Source organism: Ptychodera flava, chromosome 1 (assembly GCF_041260155.1).
Source record: "Ptychodera flava strain L36383 chromosome 1, AS_Pfla_20210202, whole genome shotgun sequence".
Taxonomy (NCBI): Eukaryota; Metazoa; Hemichordata; class Enteropneusta; family Ptychoderidae; genus Ptychodera; species Ptychodera flava.
In genome coordinates, this window is record NC_091928.1 from 18,585,982 (window position 1) to 18,606,993 (window position 21,012).

A 21,012-nucleotide genomic window follows, 5' to 3' on the forward strand; every position below is an offset into this window, starting at 1 on the left:
ATGTTTCAGCAGCAAACTTTTCCGTAAAACTCAAATCTAGACTACTATCAGTCTCTCAAAGTTAAATTATTACTGACCCTAATTTCCCAAGGAGAAGGAATGGAGTCAGTTACTGTTTTACAGAGCTGTTATTTACTGGTGAAGTATCTTCTACACATTTGGAATGTAAAAACTTGTTTTCTTCTAATGTATATCAATAAGTGAAAGAGGCATACTTCTTGATATGGTACACCTGTTTAATGTTTGTATCTATATCATTCACACTTTCTTCTATTGAATTTTCAATCTGCTGAAACAATTTGCTATATTATTTATCTCACTGGGAATATGCCTCTTTCAGCGCACTATAGGAAGGCACATTGGATTTGAATCCTGTGAATCTGATTCTGATTGTACCCCTTTTATAATCTTTGGTCGATTAGGATGTCAAGAGTGGAATGGGGTTTTTTTTTGAGTGAGGAGTTACTAACATTTGTATATACTGGCTTGAAAACTGAAAATGACTTCAAAAACGTTTGCTGGCAGTTGATGTGATTTTACAGTTGCTTGACATGTCTGTATGATACTATTGATCCAAGGTCGCCTTAATACATTTTTCCATTCGTCATGGAGTGCCTGTCACATACATGTACATGTAGCACCCATAGGACGATAACATGCAGTTTTGCACATATTCTCTATATTTCACATTCCAAACCACGTCATCCTAATGTATCACATCAAGGCGCCAAGTGATACTATCAGGATGATAACTTGATATGAACCATGAACCCTTTTTTGGCATTGAAAATTTCAATCTTCAAGACATCAGGTGTACCATTGTATTATACAGAAAAAATTTCCATTGTCAAAATGAAGCCTTTTATCAAAGATAGTGATACCTGTCCTAAATATATAGAGGAAAATATGTTTCAGGTTAACTCATGTTTCATACCACATTTTGTCAAAGTTTACATCACATGGAAACATAAACACAGATATTGTGTATTATTTTACATCCTCAATTGTGAGCAATAACATTTTGTTTGTGAAAAAAAGCCTTGTGAAACAGTTCTTGTAACCATGACCATTATTGACAGGCACCAAACACATTGTACCTTTCACTGACAGTTGCCAGGTTTGTCTCTTACTCTGTACATGTAGTTGAACAGACTGTTAGAAGTGCGTCCAAGATCATGTTCTGTTCTGGAACTTTTAGTGGAAATGGGAAGAGATATTGTCAAATTGCATGAAACTTTGATGCCCCATTCACAAAATTAAAATATATAATAATAATAAGTACAAAGTATGCACATGTATGCTCACTGCTTTGTGTTGGCGAATTTGCCTGTCTCTTCAGCACATTTTGCGGTGTGTTCATAATAACCTCACAGCAATCTGTTCGTGACTAAAGCTTGCACGATTGTTTTGGACAGCTGGTGTCAAAAATATGTACATGCATAACATGCAGGAAAACTGGAAAAGCGTCCCCAGTAGAGAAGTGTTCATAATAGACAGGTAAACATCCATTCAACCTGGAACTTTGGGATTAAAAATCTGCCATTGTCAGAGATATATATCTACAAAGATAGGTTGCACTGTACTGCAACATATGCAAATCTTCCACTACTAAGTATATTGGGGCTTTGTCGCAATTCTGTTTTTTTACGGCAATGATTGAACAATTGACAGTCTTATGAATTAGAGACATGTACAAATTCCTGTTCATCATGTTTGCATTTCCTGTGAGCTACAGACTATTACAAGAGGTAAAAAACGTAGAAATGTCTGTAGTTAATTGAAATTGTTGAAGTGTTGGTAATGTTAGATATGCTATCATCCCTGTATCTAGACGGCGTTTAAACTAAACAGGGAAACAACCTGTATGTTAGATAGTCCATACACTCCTGGTGGGTCCTTAAATTTGAAGTGACTTTGAGAGTATGGACCCTGGTGATAACACTGAAAAAACTGACAACTGTAGTTTAACTTGCTCTCTGCCATGTAAGTTTTTTAATTAATAATCTTTATATGTATTTTTGCCCTATAGCACACAATAAATAATAATGAAATGTGATATTTTGATTAATATAGATCATTGTTCCCTTAGACATGTGTACTATAGAATAGAATGCGCTGACAAATCTAGTCACAGCTGTTTTCGATGGTTTTAGACCCTAAAGAGTGTCTATAATCTGACAGCTTTTTTTCAGGAACCACAGTACAGGTGTCTCTCTCAGAGATGTAATTTTGACAGAGCTTACCTAACCTAGGTTTTAGTGTTCTTTCATAATCTAAACAAAAATGCTATCATTTCTTCCGTTCGATTATCATTGTAAACTTTGATTTTATGTCATATGTATTAAAGAACATAAATATTTATGAGAGAAATGAAACAAGTTATTATGTTGTCATTTATTTGGGCTAGTTGAACGCTTTACGGGCTTGTCTGAAGGCGCCTTTCATTATGAATAAATACAAACAACATCCCCAGTACTGTGGTGAACTGCACTGCAGCTTAGCATGGTCCGCGTAATACCACCATGCCACAGTGTTTACCAATCCTGTTAGACTGGTCTTTACAAGAACTGTACTCTGATAAAAGGCTGTTTTCACATAGATTTGTTGGATCAGTGGGCCAAGATAGTTATCGCAAAAGAAATCTCTTTTAAATGGACATTTGTCGGTGTAGTGTACATGATAGTGACGGGAGGAGGGGGATTAGCCCCATTGGGGTACAGATGTACCCTGGACCTTTCAAACTAAAATTTAGTACAAGGCATCAGGTCGACAATGTTCCGTAAGATCTTGGGTCTAAAGTCTACATTTCGGCCTAAATGCCGGTGTCGCAACATTTTCTACAAAATGATGGATCAAAATCTTGTCGGATACAAAAAGGGAGACAAGTGAACTTTCCATCGCCATTTCCTTGGTCGAGGTGAAAAACGAGGGAGTCAAAATCGCTGTACAGTGTATAGATTCCCCTCCTAGTGCAGTGATTTCTCATTCATTCACTCTTTTTCCGGGTTGTACACAAGGACAGGATTCACCACAAATTTACAAAATACCATTCTGTTAACTTTATTCATACTTGTTATAGCACCAATAACTTTGTAAGTAAAATTCCAAACTAACATGATGGAATGTCAGTGGAAAACGTTACAAAAGGACAACTGTACACCTTGGATCGTTCTGCAAAAGATCTGTTGAGCGTCTCGATCTCAGATTAAATCAGATTAATACAATATTTTATTTGATTCAACAACTACGCAATACAGAAACTAGAAGGCAGTTTGTGTGGCACGGGCAGACTCTTCAAAGCAGACGTCACGGAAATTCCGGTTTTTGGCTTCACCATTAATTGACCTTTGACCTGAAGTACAGGTGAACTATGTAATTTGCAGATGTTTGGAGCACGTCTCACTAAATGTCTGTAGGATAAAGGGCGGGAAAATTTCCGTCCTGACCCTAATGATTTAGAATTAATTTGTATCGACAATTGAGTATTGCTCAGTCCTGACCCTAAACTGCTTCAAAGTACATATATTGGAGTTCAAGGATCCACGCTCTGTGACCCGCTTACGCCATGGATACAGAACGTGAAAAAAGCGACATTCAGTACAAACAACATTTGAGAATTGGAATTGAACAAGCTATTGAACTTGATGATTGCATCGGGTGGAAAATGTTCGATTTTGTTATATCTGAGGAACTGTAGATAGATGAAACCAGGCCTACCATCATTTTCACGAAATCTGAAACATTTAAAACTGATTCGTTGTAGGCTAAACGTGTGAACATCTCTTACAGTTATAGCGATGTAGCTCAAAACTAGTGTGTCCGGCAGTACATATGCCGGAATTCGAAGATTGATGTGGAATTCGGTAGCTGTCCAGTGAAACTTTAACACTTCACCCATTTTCCGCCTGTTTCGTGCTTCGTCATTATTCTGTCCATATCAGCGCCTTTGTATTCTGCGGTGTCATTATGCAAATGACTGAAGATTAAATGGAGTCGCACCACAAGGGACCTAGTAATCTGGTTGTTGTTGTTGTTTGTGTTGTTGTTTATGTTTATACTACTCAGATTGTTGTTTTTGATGCTGACCAATAAAGTTCAATGAACATCACTATTGAGTTGTTGTTTCAAACGTAATGTAGATAGATGTCATGAGTACAATGACACTGCCGTTATTTTGACCCAATTTTCCTATTGTAGGAAAAGAGTGATCGTCAGGAGAGAGTTGCATTGGGTTAAATAACGGTAGTGTCCTATAGTGTTTCTTATGACGTTTACATTACGTTTGAAACAACATCAACACAATAGTTATGTTCGTTTCATTTTACTGGTCAACAACAACACATTTTAATATAAACATAAACAACAATACAAACAACAATACAAACAGCCAGATTACTGGGTCTCCTGTGGTTGCACGCCCTTGGACAAGTACGGTAAAAGCGTTCAAATTCAACCAAACTTATGGGCTTCTAGCAATGTACTCCAACAATCGTTGACGCTACCGGCCCCCTAGATTAAAAGAAATTAATGCGAAACAGTCACTGGCCATTTGTCTTCACTCATGTCTCAAACTGCTATTAAATGTATTGTCTTAATAAATAAGCTAAAATTTACTACCTAAATTAAACAGCCGTTTAACTTTTGCTCCTTTTAATGAAAACTCAGGCTCAGCTTCATCAATCTGATCAGAAATCAGCTGAAGAGATGGGCGTTCCTTCTGTTCCTTGTTGAAGCATGAAGTCTGTGTCTTCAGTAGATAGACGAGAGCTTGAACCAAGGAAAGCCACATACAAAAGAAAAAGCAAACTTACAGAAAAGTAGCTTATCCCAACACCTGATTTTGATCAGACTGAGCTTCACCGTGTTTCTTATGGTCAACAGCAACATTAACAATGTCAGAAAACACATCAGCATGATATTTTTGGTGCTTCCCTCGACTGTCCAAGCTAAGTGTTTTTAGAAGTCGTGTATTGTAGGGCAGTAATGTCAACTATTCGCAAGATTCCGTATTACATCATTTCATTGCTTATTTGGCAGCCTGTGGTATAGAATATGCTAATCAGACATGTGGAATATGCTCACTCTTATCGCAATAGCTGACATCATTTTCTGACTACATCCATTCCTCCTTGGATGTTCAGCGATTTATCAGTCTGTCACATTGCACACTGTATGAATAGTAGAACGGCTGTTCAATGTATGTCAAAGCTTAGATTCAGCAGCGGTAGTGTTTTTGTTTGTTTGTTTGTTTAATTTCTCTTCTGATGAACAACAATTTCACCTATGCACTGTATAAGTTGAATACCGTGAAGGGGGTTCTTTGGGAAAGCAAGTGGGGCACTCACATTTCTAGATACGAGGAAACTGAGGCACAGGCAACTTTTTTTTCTTTTCATTAGACATGAAATCGGAATATTAAGAATAATCCTGCGGAGTGTATGCACTAGATATTTGAATGTCACACCAGATATGTCGTTCCGAGTTTTATCGAGCCCTACCATAATCTCCGCACTTCTTTTTAAAACTCAGATTTAGAGTAGCTTTTCTGTGCACATCGCCAATACCATACAAACTTTTGACAGTAACTCGTTTCAATACTTATATGACATGGAATTCAATTATCAAAACGCAATGTTTGCCTGCGCCTTGTCTTAAACAATAGTTAGCAAGCATTCATTCTTTGGGAAAAAGGTAGGTCTCTATGGAGCTCCTCATCCAATCTTTCCTTGTGTCAGATACATGTACAAGTTAGTGGGACGCCACCTTAGAAGGATTTGGATACCACTTGTAAATTTTTGACATAAAGGACAACTTTGGAACGTGGTTAAGAATGAGTGAAATACAAAACAAGGTACACGAATTTAAACGTTGATCTCGTTCGTCCACTCGTCAATGTTGTAAAAGGCATTGTTATACATTGATGCAAATGAGCTCTCAGCTTGCATTTGTTCTGATGGCTGTTCTTGTGACGTAGGAACCTCAAACTGGTCACCGGACATCAGAGCATCTTCTCGTCCGTCCTCACACCGTGAATCTTCTGCTTTTTCACGTTTGGAATGTCTCCTAGTGCCAGGTTTAGCTCGCCGTCTTTGACTAGCACCTTCACATGACGACGAATCTGGCGACGTTCGAGATCGGTGCGAATGAGTCCTGTGGCCCACCACGGTCCTATCTATTGTCGGTGACGATTCCTTAGAAGCACGTGGTTCATCTGGCACTTTGAAGGGTTCCTGCCCCTCTGAGTTGAGATTTCTGCCGTCGCAACCTGATGTTGCATCTTGCGACTTTCTGCGACCCTGTTCGCCTCGTTCCATATCAACGTGCACTGTTATCGGTTCTTCACCTGACGGGAAGGGCCTTGGATTTCTCTCAATTGCGCGTTCCTCAAAATCATTCTCATCCTGAGCTCGTGTCCTGTGTGGAGTCCTGTCTCCATGGATACGTCCATGATTACCAGAGTCAACATTGCACGTGTCCTCCCCTGGGTCTGTTTCTAGTCGCACAGACTGCGCAGGTACGTTTAATTCCAAAGGATCTGTAGGTCCCCTGCTTTCGTCCTGGTCAAGTCCAACATTTGGACCCCATTTAGGAGTGCGAACAAAAGTGAACGTCCTGCGTGAGCCATCTTGTAAATTACTCTGCAATTGCACGCTACTCCCGGGATGTATCGGAACCCGTTCGCTAGGCTGTTGTTGCCGAGGTGATTCGGCATTCTGTAACGTTTCTGGACTTATTGCCTCGTGAACGATCCTTAAAGTGACATCCGAGACACTATCATTGTCATCCTCCTCCGGGGTTTCTTCTATAGAGTCGTGCGAGTACGGCAAATTCATGTCGGAAGCTCGCCTGTAGTACGGGTAAGCAATGAGACCCGGCGGCAATCTCGTATGCATTGCCGCCAGTTCGCTCTCATCACCGGTGACCCTGGGCGTCAAATCCGGAAGACTCTGCATATGGCTTCGCTGTGCGCTAGTCCGTTCGCCTTGTAGGATATCAATTGTGTTATGGTTCTCCAAACCTTGTAAGGATATCTGTCCGGAGGAGTTGCTCCTTTGGGTCAGCGAGGTCACGTTTGACAGGTTACCGACAGATAGTTCCACCATCTCCCTGTTGCTGGCACTTTGAGTGTCCTGATAAAGGCGATACCGGCGGAGTGAGTCACGGTCAACGGCAGGAGTGAGTGGCGCTGTGAAAAACACAATAATTTACGTCATTTGAAAAATTCTGTCATTTGAAGGAAAACGGTTGACTACGTACTGTATACCTGTTAAGTAAAGTATAGCATGCAATCATAGCTTTTGAACAAAATCATGCTTTTGTATTTATGGGCGATTTTATTATTACCAAACCAAAATTATAAGAACATTTTTGCAGCTATGGTATGACACTATAATGCATATAAACCTATTTACTACTCGAACCACTATTTCGCTGGATATTCCATTAGAGCTATCTATTTACTTAGTCAACTCAAATCTTTATCACCATTTGAACGTGTTGACCCGGAAGCTAGGAGGATTGAACCTGTGACCTGTGGTAGGATATCGTCTGGCAACAAAGTCACCTCCCCAAACGTGCCACACCCAATCCGTCGACAAGATAGTTCAATGAACCCGATCTTGCGTCAAGATTTTGAGGATGACACCTTCGTATTTTGCAATTTACTAACATTGACAAACTAGACTTTAAAGAAGACTGATTCAAGTGTCTTTACATGGTAATCCTCCCCAGCACGTCCAGAACACAGTCACCTGTGGTCTATTCCGCTTTGCATCTATGCGCCCCGTAGACGTGTGAACATCTGCCTGAGAAGATGGGGCGCATAGACGCAAAGTGGAATAGACCACAGGTGACTGGTCCAGAACCATCTGGCCACCGGGAAAATGAAATTCGATGGAAGGGGACTTCTCCAATGAATGCATGGACACACGAAACATTTCTAAGTCCAATTTACTATTAAAAACTGAGATAAACCGTATCAATGTCACATTGTCACGTGGGGAACACTCCTCATTAATCTGACTCCTACTGTTTATGCCGCTGAGAGACTGCAAGTCGGAACTCCGTCGTCTCGTGCTGAATCGGAGTGCCTCGTGATAGTTCGGCAAGGACGGGACGATCACCTGCTGGCAATTCAAACTGCTCTCTCTCGACCTCGATATTTCGCTGTCAGGTATGTAATACACCTTGAAATAGGAAGAAGGATTGTTTATGTGTAAGTACAATCGAACAACAAATTTTCCAACAATTTTTCACATTCATTTTCTCGAATTTTGTTTTAATTATTTACTCAGGTACATCGTTGGTGAACTCTGATTCATTCTTGTGGCAAATTATGAAAATATATAATGAACGCTTTAGCATTCGCTTTCATCGCATCTCGATTAAAGATTACCCCAAGCGTATATATCATCTTATCAATTACTTGACTCGATTCTTGTCCGCAGTTCCTCCTACAGTATTTGCGGGACAAACATATGCCGGTAAAGATTTGACAAACTACATTTGAATGTTGTCTTCCATCTGCTTCCGGTAAATAACAAATTTTGATTCTGTTATTTTAAGAAAAAAAAACTCGAACCCTAGTTTGCCTTTGATAATCACAGATTTTGGTGATGAATCACTGAATGTTTCTGCGAAAGACTTGCTCATATACACTGATGATATCTGCAAACATAGATGTGAGGTCAACAGTTTAATCGTTATGTCTCTCACCTGTCCATCTTGTAGCATATCTGCCCTGTTTTTGTCCCACTTGACGGCGAAACCAGACGTGACAACGGAAGTAATCGAGAATCCAGCTTCTATCGTTGCCGTTATTATGAGCAGAATGTTGACAGTCAGCAATGCGGTCTGTAGAAGAGCAGAAACTGCTATGTGTGGAATATACGCCTCGAAAGTGTTAATCACAATGGTTAGAGCTAGATTGGCACCTCATCGGGTATTTTCTAACTCCTATTACACTCACATATTCTATAACATTGAAATTAAATCAGCGATATATATATATATATATATATATATATATATATATATATATATATATATATATATATATATATATATATGTATATATATCTAATGTATGTATGTATGTATGTATGTATGTATGTATGTATGTATGTATGTATGTATGTATGTATGTCTACACACATTATTGGAAATTTGCACGAAATAAAATTTTATCTTTTCAAATTTACTCAATCCAGCTTAGAGATAAAATACGTCGGGTATGGACAAAACTATGTCCGTAGAGTATACAGTTTCTAACGAAAGTACAAAGTATTTGATTAGGAAGTTGATATCCATGACATAGGCGCTTAGAAAGTTTTTTAAATGAGAGAGTATTCGTAATTCGCTCTCATATTTGCCACATTTTCTTGAAGGGAATAAAGATGATACCAATCAAAGCCAGAATAATCGATCTTTTTTTCTTTTTTTTTTTCCCAAGTCTTCCGTTTGCTCTGTGTTTTCTTCGAAAAGAATCTTGAAATTTGAATTAGGAATTAATGTTACTTACCGGGTTCTCACTACAGTCTTTCACCGACTCGTCGCTGCCACAGGTGTACGGGTCACCGAGTTTTGCCAAAGCTAGGGACGAATCTATCAACAGTATGATGGCGAATATCATGGATACGACAGACATCACAATAAATCCAATCACCTTTGGAGGAAAAGTAGTCGAAAGCCTCGTCATTGACACTGCTACGTCAACAGGCTATATTGTTTCCAAGCAAGCGTAAACTTGACAGGTTCCAAAATCATTACACAATGAATGTATTTGGCACTTCAAACGAAACATAAAAATCTAACAAATAAGCATTAAGCAAATACTCTGATAATTCCATCGGAAAACCGAATGTCGTATGCATATGTGAAAATATTTCAGTAAGATGAGACGATACGTCATCCTCCGCGACGTCGTTTATTGAGTCTGCGCAGTGGACAAAACGGCAGTTTTATCGTTCATTTCAGTATGTTGTGTAGCACTGACCTCAAACCTCACGCTTAAAAAGAAAACTTCTACACACAAGAAGGTTTTTCAAACGGTTTGGGTCACAGACTTGAATCGAGCCTAATTCATGTTGTACAGATCGAAATTTTAAAGAAAAGTTTCATTGTTGCTCGTTCTGTAGCTCATATTTGTGGCAAGATGAGAGAATGAGTTCAAACAGCAATTTCTCAGAAAATGTGACACTTTTGCGCCACTGCAATGCCGTATTGCTACGGGCGTTATTGCTAAATATTTATAGATTATATAAAATTTTATAAATACATTACCATGTATTTATTTTTCCTGTTGTGTCCGACGCCGTAACCTAGGCAACCAGTTATGAAGAACTGAAAGGAGAAATAGAGAATTATGATTCGATTTTATTAGATATTTATGAAATCATTTCCCCTTTAGACGAGACTCATAGATACCAGGGTGACGGCCGACCACCTTGTCGTCGGGTCGTCTTTGTTCAGTTGTGCGTGATGCGTACATTGTGATCACCTGTCGTTCGGTGAGAGCATTGCGCAATCTCAGTTGGCAAACGTTGTAGATTTCAAAAATTCGGCATCTATGTTTTTGTGCACACAGATTGTTCTGTGGTCCCACTCTGCGCTGTCTCTTAGATCTAATGAAGCGATTAAGGAAGCATTATCCTCGATAGACTATTCATTTAGCCGAAAACACAAAAGGTGTTTCTGGAGAGCAAACCTATACGCTATTTTATGCCTTGCAACATTTTTAAAACGAGGCTTCAGTATACTACTTTTTTCTGTTTTCGATTGACGACAGCAAGCTGAAGAAAAACAAAATTAAAAAGTTCCCACCCAACTTTTATATCCATGTTACACTGAATTTTTAAATTCTCTTTATCTAAAAATGTGAGTTTTTATTTAGATTTTTATCCCCACACAAGTCGTAATTCTAATATCAAACAGAATTTGAATGGGCTCTGAAGATTTAAACTTTGTTCCATTTAATAAATAACCGGTTTGCTTCGTCGGTACCAGTTTGTGCAAGTCGACTGACAGCCAAGTCGTCACGTACCGCCACGTACGTAATTGAAGTAATATTACGTCACTTCAGTTGGCAAAACATATCCCAATCGCCCTTGCGGTCATCTTGCCACAAACACCCATAATAGTGAATGATTTCATTAATCCCCAATGTAGTCATGGGACATGTTTTACTCACTGAGTTACGAAAGACAAGTAAAAGACGTAATGGGTGCAAAAACATCGAGAGCCGGGTAAAAGAACCAGCGTGACTGATATATTTATTTTTCAGTGTCTTCAAACCTCACAACTCTCTTTGGTGATGCACGCGACTGATTCAAGTGATATGATACACATTACCATAAAAGACACAAGAATGTCTCCATAATTTATCAGCTTGAATTTATTCTATTCAGTTATTTCCACTCTAATGAGCGGACCTGTAGCTTTGCAGCGGAAATACTTGTATTATTTAACGGTTATGGGTACTCACTGAAAGTTGCTGTGTATACATTTATAATTTATCCTGCATAATTATCAGGGGACCTATGGATGGAACTGTTGATTTAAATTATTAATTTCATTGTTGCTGTTCCAGAAAAGAAGGATAAGTGTTGGAACTCAAGGTATTGGCTTAGCAAACACAACGCAGTGTGTATAATATTGGCGTCACGCGAATGTAGACTGTATTTGAAGTGTGAACAATAACAGTTTTGACCTGCCTTTTGAATAAAACGAGACACGGTATTTTACAATGGAAACAAACACATTGGGAAACCAAAGTAAAAGTCACGGCTTACGAGCCTTGAAATGGACAACAGCTACGGTGAATAATGGTAATACATGTATTTTCATCAATGTTACATGTATATCAAGAAAATGTGTTTAAATACAAAATGTCAGCTGTGCAAAACGCAACACTTGTGGTATGTGATGCAAATGTTGACAAATTATTGTATAGAAGATTAAGTTGCCGACATGGTTTACATTACAAATATTTTGGCGGTCTTGATAACTTAAGGTTATTTCGGCCGCGAAATTTGGGAGGATAACTAGGAAGTTTTTAACTAAGTTGTACAAAGAGAACAAAACTTATAGAAAACACGTCCGAAGTGACAGCTAATTGAGCTTTAAGTTGTCAAAAAAACTTGGTCTTTTTCACACTTACAGCAATGCCTGTCCAAACAGCGGTTCCTATCCAGAATCCGTAGCTCTGAATTAGCATGGAAAATACTCCTAAAATCATACTCATGGCAGCCGAGATGAAGTGAGCGCCCCCTAGGTACATGAACAAACTGTCGGGCATGTTCGGGGGAATCTCGCTTTCGCTGTACTGCCTCGCCGAACGAGACCGCCTGGCATCCTGGGCTTCGGAAGATGGCGGATCGTTAACAGTGGGTGACTGCATCACGCGAGATCTCGTACAGATATTGTCATCATTTAGACACTTGGAAGATCAAGCTGTAAAAGAAAAACAGAAAAGACGATTGTTGATAAATTAGCATTTTAGCGATGCTTGATTAAATTGTAAGAGAAAGAAAATATACCGACATTGAGTATGCCTCGCGGACATGTATTCGGACTCTGGAGCTTCTGTAATGGTCTTTGTGGGACTACTCATTTTAAAAATTGTTGAACAAAGTGATTGTCTACCATCCTGTGTTTCGGGAAAATAGAAAAGTTGATCATTTTTGGCTATTCAGTCAACGTAGAGACAAACCCACTTTTAATTTCAAATTTATTGGTAAATTTTATATCATTTGTATTTCTGCTATCAAAATTTGCGCAGACTGTTATTCTTGATTATGGAAGACACTGATTTAAAGTTTCCCGTACTGAGGAAATTTTGAGCAAAAAGGTTTAAAACTTTTAGTTGCGAGGAGAATGGTACCTAAAGCATTTTGACATATATTCACACGCTATGACAGGCATCATTGAGTCTAATGAAGTCTAAAACCTCTTTCCTTCATATAATTTCAATAATGGATAGATAAAATCTCTATCAAGTTGATTTAATCAAACTTTTCATCCGCTATAAATGAAGGAGATATGATGTCCTTCACTATTTGGGTCTTATTACCATCGTAACAGAACAAGTTGGTGATTTTTTTCACATGCGAATATCCCTGAGTGGAAAATATATCATTGAAACGTTTACACGTGTTTCATTCGTCGATAAGTTTACCTAGCTTGTTTTCTTTAATAATCCACTTGACATATTTTTGAGGAACTGTGTGAAATTCATATTTAATATATTTCGGGAAGTATGAAAATATACTTTGAAGAAGTAACCTATTATATCCAAACCAGAATTACAGAAGGAGATTAATTTCCTCGTAAAATCGAGACGAAATTTCTGTCTCTCGAATAGAAGAACTGACAGATTCATACTGCATGACATCTGTGTATTTTTACACGAAAATTTATATGAAACAAAAAATCGCTACTTCCAATTAAATTAAGTGGCATCAGCAAGAAAAATGTGCTTAGGCTACTAGTCTGGTGTTAAAGAAACCAATAGCCACAAAATCAGTTATCACGACATAACTACGTAATACTGAATTTACACTGTCAGTCTATTTTAAGTGTTATCAGATGATATTTACTGACTGCAATTGTTTCAAGATAGCGTATTTGAAATATGTTACATTAAATGTCCTGTACTACATTCAACATTTTGACAAGTTTCAAACTTGTCAAAATGTTGAATGTTATTCAGCGAAACGTAAAGAGGTAAGATAATCATTCTGTTTGAACTCTGAGCGCGAGTCAACATCGAAGTTATCTGTGTTCCTTTCTGAGTGAAATTCTTGGATAGTAATACTGGTTAGTTGTTTGATAGGGCTGATCGTAACGAGCGACAATTTTTAGTTCGACAACAACATTACTTACCTGTGTTTGTGAGTTTTTTAATTGTTTTCTCCACAAACTATGGCTGTGCTGTGCCTCACTTAATATAATTAATCACCTTTCTTTGACAAAAGTTACCTTTTGGGGATCTCGGTCGGAATACTGGATAAAGATTATAATAATATTACCCTATCTGCATCTTCTTTTAAGATTAATAGACTGTTAGACTATTTTTAAAGGCGCAGTCCCCAATCCCTGGTTCTTGCATTAGTGGTTGTTGACATTGACTGATTAATGAGAAATACTTTGAGAATCTACAAAAGACAAAGTATGGCTCTGTGGCAATGAATGCGTTAAAAAGTTAAACCCGCACTATTCTCCACATGTTAAATTATACACTCTTTAAACTCATAAATCACAATTATGTTTGTCAAATTACAATTAGCATTCGTCATGACCACGGAAACCGCGTTGCGGCTGACGATCTGACTTCTGTGATATGCGGAAGTTACTTTCCAGTCAGAGTTGTTTAGAATTTGCAGGACATGTACAGTTTCTGGTGTGGTTCATCTAAAAGCTTGCAACACTATAAACTGTCATATGTTAATATCACACAAATCCAGACATTGCTATGTTCAGTTTGTTACAGCGTATATCGAGCATAAACTTGCGCTGCCAAGCGTACTGACAGTCCTCCGCTCGATGCAAAAACGTCACAACCGGTATCATCTGATTATCTATACGTTGTCCTTTCGAGTACACCTACAATCATCAAACGCGTGACATCAAAGTTCCTCCAAATTGATTAATTTCCGTTTGTATCTTATAATTCCGATGCTATTTGACCCGGCTACTTTTTCGACATTATCGAACGCATTACAAATAGCCCAGTCAAGAGGCAGTACACTGCATGCATATATATTACTGATGAAATGCTTCCACAGTCGCTATCTTAATTACACCTTGGAGATTTTTTTCTTGAGAAGATGCAATTGTTTCTTAGTAAACAAAGTCAAATGCTGGCAGTGACTTGATAACAATAGTGTGTTGACCCATGATAAAGTCAGTGAGTGTCTCAGGCCGATGTCAGTCATGTAGGGACAATACTGATACGACATGTTCATAAGATTCCGGTGTTTACAAATACTTTCAGCTGTTTAAAGAGAAAGGGACTGTAACTTTTGATAATACCGTCTTTTCCGCATCGATAGTTTTGTCCCTTAACCCTTTAAGGCCTGACTTTCTGGTAACTTACCAAAGCTACCCCTGTATATAGGTGTTTAGGCCTGAAAGGGTTAAAAGTCAAACTTCCTTCTTCTTCTCCAAAGGGTGTGTCGAAATACAAGGTATTCTCCTTGTACAAACAACGTACCGTGTGCAATATACGATGTTATTGCTGACAAATGAGTTCTTTTTTGCCTTAACACGATTGGAACTAAATTGGGAAAATTGGATTGGCAGAATTTCTCAAGAATTTTAGAAATTTCTCTAATTTTACACCATATTTGCTTACCATCTTTAAATTTTATACACAATTTACGATGCTGTTGAAATCTTATGAGTAAGAATCAGTACATGATAGTATATAATGCAATATTGTTCAAAACATATGAACAATTTTCGCATTTGAATGAAAATATGAGAGTTTGTCTGTAGTTTCTTCATTACTGAAACACTAGTAATAATGTCAGTTTGTCATTTTTCCTCGACCAAAATGAACCTTTTCGACTGATTTACAGTTAAGTCAGTCAAGGTCTCTTAAAATGTGCCCTGACTCAGTTTTATGTTTATGAAGCCTTAAATTCATGAAAAAGTCAGGGGCATTTCAAAAGTGCCCTGACTCAAATTCGTCCATCAGAGAAATTTTAAGCATTTTGTCCCCTTTCTTCAGTACATTTACACAAAAATGAACTTATTTTCATAAAATGAATCCGATGAAAGGGGTATGCAATAATCGTTGTGTTTTCGTAGTTTTGTCCGATGAGAACAATATTTCAAATTTTGCACTATTCTATCATTTTGTAAAATTTCAGCTGTAAAAATTTCGATTTCGTTACATTTTCCTAATAATTACTCTCATCCAATTTTCCCAAATTAGTTCCAATCGTGTTCCTTATTATTCACCGACTTGAAGCAAGTCTAACAAGGCATGCAATACAGTTCTAGATCTTGCAGTGACACAACTGACTACAGTATCTGATTTGTTTAAAAACTTCATCAAACATTGCGGTAACCGTTGTACATTTTAGAATGGGACCTACATGTAACACTGTCCAAAATTCCTGTATCGTTTACATAGAATTAGTAGATGTGGCGAAATTACAGCAACCAAACACATAATTAGTGAAAACATCATGGTTTATTGTAAGATACACAAAAATTGACAGCCATCACGAATGGATTTGTGTCACAACTGACGAAGGCCAAAACTAAAAGCTCCATTAGCAATGGCATTCCACATCACACATGTCGGCACTGGGTTCTCAATCAACACGCTAGGTGTGCTACCAGTAGAAAGAGTAAAGGCACAAAAATGTGGGAGATACTGAGTATTAATCCAGCATGTGTACATGAATTTGTTGTATGCTTTTAATCAATTCAATACACAAGGTTATCAATGAAATCCGGAAGTTACTATATGCAGATCATATTCAACTGCACTGACTCCACTGTGGTGTGTTTGCCGGCCATGATCACCGTTCCTTATGATAAGCCAATTTACACTCATCAAAATTCTATATAGCTTTGGATGAAACGACAAAGATGCACTGTATTGGCACTTGTTATTTCGACACGAGCTCGAGGGTAGAACAAGAAACTGTAATTTACGAACAGAACAAAAATGAACAGGAAATAGGTAAAAGGTCACTGTTTTTAGGGCTTTATACATGAATATATACTCCATTCACAATCTGACAAACGACAAATCAACACAAACGCTTCCTATTTTCGACACGAACCTTATCAAAACGGTCGCAATGAGGGAACGATTCAAAAATATATAGCTATGCGATGTACAAAGTGTAATTTTCTCCACCAATTTCATGAATTTTTCTGTAAGTTTTTGATAATTTTGGACCAAATAGACATCAACATTTCATCGGCTGCAGTTTTTTTATTAAAATTTGGGCAAAAAATCTGGAAAAAAACTGACTGGGTTATATCTATAAAGGGGACAGAAATTGACTTTGGCGCTCAAAGGGTTATATTATTCAATGTATTATCATGTAATATGAGAAATTGAATTTTGAATGTCAAATGGATATGAAAGTATCGTCAAACATCTCCACGAATGTATACATCACATTAAGCAACGGAGGTCAAAGGAGTTGGTGACGCACAGTCCTGTGAGTGACTGTGTGGTGTTTTTACAATTAAATCGGTCCACTCGAGCGCGTAAGTAATTGAAGCGACTGAAAAAAAGCATTTCCGGTAGCCGTCATTAAATATGAATTAAATTTACCGGAAAATTACAATGATATGAGAGGAAGGTTTTAATCCCAAAAGTTATCTTCATGGGTTGTCGAAAGCCGATGTAGAAACGGTTTTGCGTGTAATAGTTTCCATTCAGCAAAATATGCCGGTGGAATTTTGCTTAATATCTTGATAAAGGATGGTGCTCAAATTGAACTCTTGGCCGTCTCAGCGACCGTAGTCTATTTGTGATTTTAATAGTTAGATCATTCTCACGAGCCAGAGCAATAATTTCCGCTCCGCTGACCTACGCAAAAATCTCTTAGGTAGCGCTAAGCTGCTGCCGTAAAGAGGCACGTCGTTTACGACGATGAGTTAGATCTCATAATTATCTCATATATGGTCCGTACCAGACATTATTGACACATGAGCAAGTTATGCAAGATCTAATAATATGGCAACTCGCGTTTCAAACTTATAAGCTGTACTTTGTGACCAGTGGATACAACAGTATAGAGCAGCAAGCTGATATAGTTAAAAACGGCATTGACTGACATCAATCAGCTGCATATAGCATGGATGTAAAAAATAGATAGTAACTGTTTTTCGTTGTCTTACGTATTACGTCATCGTCGTTCATACGGCCCATTCCAGGGTTCATATACCTGCCTATTCGGCGCGAAAAATAATTGCATACAGATATCATGGGTTGGTTTAGCAGAGAGCTTGTTCAAGTTTCAGTTAACTTCTACGTTTACCGAGGTAAACATGACGAGGCAAATATGGGTCGATGGTCTTTAGTTGATAAAGTTCCATCACGGGTTAATGTTTGGCCAGACAACACGTCAAATTGTACCTTACTAAGAGCGGTCTGTGTCTGGTCTTTTCAAAAGCCCGAACGTACACAACACAACTACTTTTCGCAATTCAGGGCATTGTTTTTTCCCGACGCTAAAATTACCCAACTATTATAGGTTGGCCATGGTCACTACCACACTGACTTTTGTCAATAAATCGTACAGATATCGCGAAACATGCGACGCTAATACCGCACTGTGTACACGGATCAACGCCCAATGGTCACTGTGCATCCTCCCGTATCGTCCCATATATATTACGCTCACGGTGGCGAACGACTCGCTTGCGGCGCACGTGACGCCGTTAAAAACTGGTGCCGTACAGTAGATGAATGACTAGCTATAAAAACGCCACTTTACGTGTAAATCACCTGCAATAAAAAATTTGCCTAATATAGGAATGGCATTTGCGCGGATTGTGTCACAAATATTTCACAGATATGACATTGCTGTGTAAACAGGGTATGACCCACCTGCCTTTTGTTTGTGATAGCACAAATTTGCTATACAAATAATTTGTAGGGATAGACACTGTAAGGGTGTGTGTCCTTTGGAAATTAAATACTAATGTTTTTTTTTCTCATGAGGTAGACGAAAACTTACTTGCAGGGTTCTTGATTCTTTCCAAGCTAATTGATGCATCGAATTTAATTAGATCGGTGATTTCCGCGTTGCACGTTGATTACGTGAGCACCATCCACCTCGCATGTCTGAACAGATAATGTAGTTCGCTGGCTTATGTCGTTTACACGAGGTAGGAGAAATCCCAAAGTGAAGCCCGCTGCTCGGGGTGCATCCTATGTGTCTCGCCGCGGCATCGCCTTTTTTGAGTTGATGGGATGTTGTCCAGACGATAATAGCCACTGCGCTGTGATGATTCAAAGGTCCGCCGATCAGGGAACAAGTCAACGACGGGTTACACGTAAGCACACGGAGGACCGATAACGGTGTACCGTACCATTGCCGAGCCGGGCGACAGGCGAAAACAACACGGAGCTCCCGTGCTGGGAGTGTGAGTCATCCCCGGCTTCAACAGCCGTATCTCCGAACCAAACCGAATCTCAGACGTCGACGTATCCTGCAGGGCAGTCCGACCTTGATTGGTGACCGCCTCTTTACGAGAATGACCATGAAATGACTGTACTATAACGAGGAAGATGTATCTATGAAAAAAAATATTCCACTGTGTGGTTCCTGTGCGTAGAGATAGAAAACTTTAGATTAGACTGGGTTTAATATGTAATCAGGTTGAACGAGTTAGATACAAGTCGCTCCATGGTGCATAGTGCGTACAATTAACAATTAACAAATACAGTTTGTTCACAGGAGCAAGAAGCCAGACCTTCTAACAAACCCTAAACCTTTCATCGTTTCATTTGTCGCGAGATATCAAAAGATAAAAAACCAATCTTTCATTAATTGTTTTTTAGAACGGCAAACTTTATCAGTTTTAACGTTGCTAAGATACAGGGTTGACTTTTAAGGCTGAAATGTCATATCTCTGTCAAATTTTGACATTTTGTACATCGGTTTTATAGTGAAATCCTTGATTTGCAAATATAATTATTGTACAATTTGTCAAAATGCTTGATCTTGGTGCTTCTGTGTAAAAATATTGAGCCGCAAACATCTATACCAGCCAACAGCAAACGCTCACAAAATCGTAAACAATTCTGGTAATCAGAATTTCCCGGTCCTGATTGCGGTACACCAATAATAGTGCTGTTTTAATACGTTCGTCAGGTTTTTATAAAGCAAGAAAAATCAGAGAGTTGTCACCATGGAGACAGAATTTTAATATTTTATGGCTCCAGATCATGCTGTCTGGGTGGTACGTTATCTGGGTTTCCGTTGATATGTCTTATCAACAGATCTGGAATGCGACGGTTCCTCTCTTGTTAAGCCCGGTATCAGTTGACGATGGCACCGCACGGCGTCGAAGGTTGTGCTCTCCTCGTTCGTACACATGTACAGTTAAGTACAACAACCTGTCATCGTCTCACATGGACTGCGCGTGCGCATTTGAATGAGGCAGTGATATATCGATTGGGCTCACCTATCGGGTAGGCACGATCACGGTGCAAGGATGACGTCACACATTCAATTACTATTTTAGATATTAAATTATTCTTTCGTTCATTTTTTTACTTTTCTTTGATATTTATCTTTTATTCTTTCATTTGTGATCAACCTGTTATCGTCACACCCGCAACGCGTGAGTGATGACTGGGGCCGACCCCAGCGTCAGTGAGAATATATACGCAGGGACGATACTATACTATTGATGATTTCATGTGATATGTGTAATCACATTTTTTGCTCATTAACTTAAGTACCTCGACCCGTGTACAGTGATGCATGACAGTATTTAACATACTCATAATATGCAATGTCAAATAAAAATGTACAATAAAACATTAAAAATTAAATGCAATGAGATTAAACACAAACAGAAATCACTCAGGACGCAAAAATAATCTAATCATGAAATCTAACGAGAAATAAAATCATCAAGATTCGGGAAGGAAAACATATGGATGAAATACGTACAACGAAACTACATTATGAGCTTGCTGAAATTGCAAGATTTGAAAAGGTTAAGGTTTAGAAACAAATCTAAAACGTTAATGTGTTTAACCTATCAAAGTTTGCGTTTAAACGTATTGCTTACCTCGGTGATGAGAATTTTGAATGTTTGCTCACATTTCACTCAACAAGGTGAAACGTCCCATTTACAGTCATGAATAAAAATCATAAGTTGCGGTTCTATGTTTTTACTTGGAGCTGAAGCTTAGCAAATAATTATAATACAAGACCAAATTCACCGTCTTCATCATTAATATATTAAAAGTGGTCGCTTTCTTCCTTATTACCTTTCACATATTACTCATATCGAGTAAAC

The 21,012-nt window shown here is 38.4% G+C and overlaps 1 protein-coding gene across 1 annotated transcript; it reads right to left on the bottom strand.

Moving 5' to 3' along the window:
- Window positions 1-4,157: 4,157 nt before the first annotated feature.
- Window positions 4,158-19,420, bottom strand: LOC139131986 (uncharacterized). Its single transcript, XM_070698340.1, has 7 exons — window positions 18,714-19,420; window positions 12,158-12,450; window positions 10,282-10,341; window positions 9,521-9,664; window positions 8,716-8,853; window positions 8,030-8,186; window positions 4,158-7,186 (listed from the first exon to the last, which is right to left on the bottom strand). The coding sequence occupies exons 2-7, from the start codon at window positions 12,395-12,397 to the stop codon at window positions 5,862-5,864; spliced, it is 2,064 nt and encodes a 687-aa protein (XP_070554441.1). The 5' UTR covers window positions 12,398-12,450; window positions 18,714-19,420; the 3' UTR covers window positions 4,158-5,861.
- Between the last annotated feature and the right edge of the window lie 1,592 nt (window positions 19,421-21,012).

Bases quoted from the DNA above. Each gene is read 5' to 3' on its own strand.
- LOC139131986 (XM_070698340.1), bottom strand. From the start codon at position 12,397: ATGCAGTCACCCACTGTTAACGATCCGCCATCTTCCGAAGCCCAGGAT. The intron at 10,342-12,157 runs GTAAGTGTGAAA...TTCTCCTTTCAG, and splicing joins CTGTTTGGACAGGCATTGCT to TTCTTCATAACTGGTTGCCT. The intron at 8,187-8,715 runs GTGAGAGACATA...TCCTATTTCAAG, and splicing joins ATATGCTACAAGATGGACAG to GTGTATTACATACCTGACAG.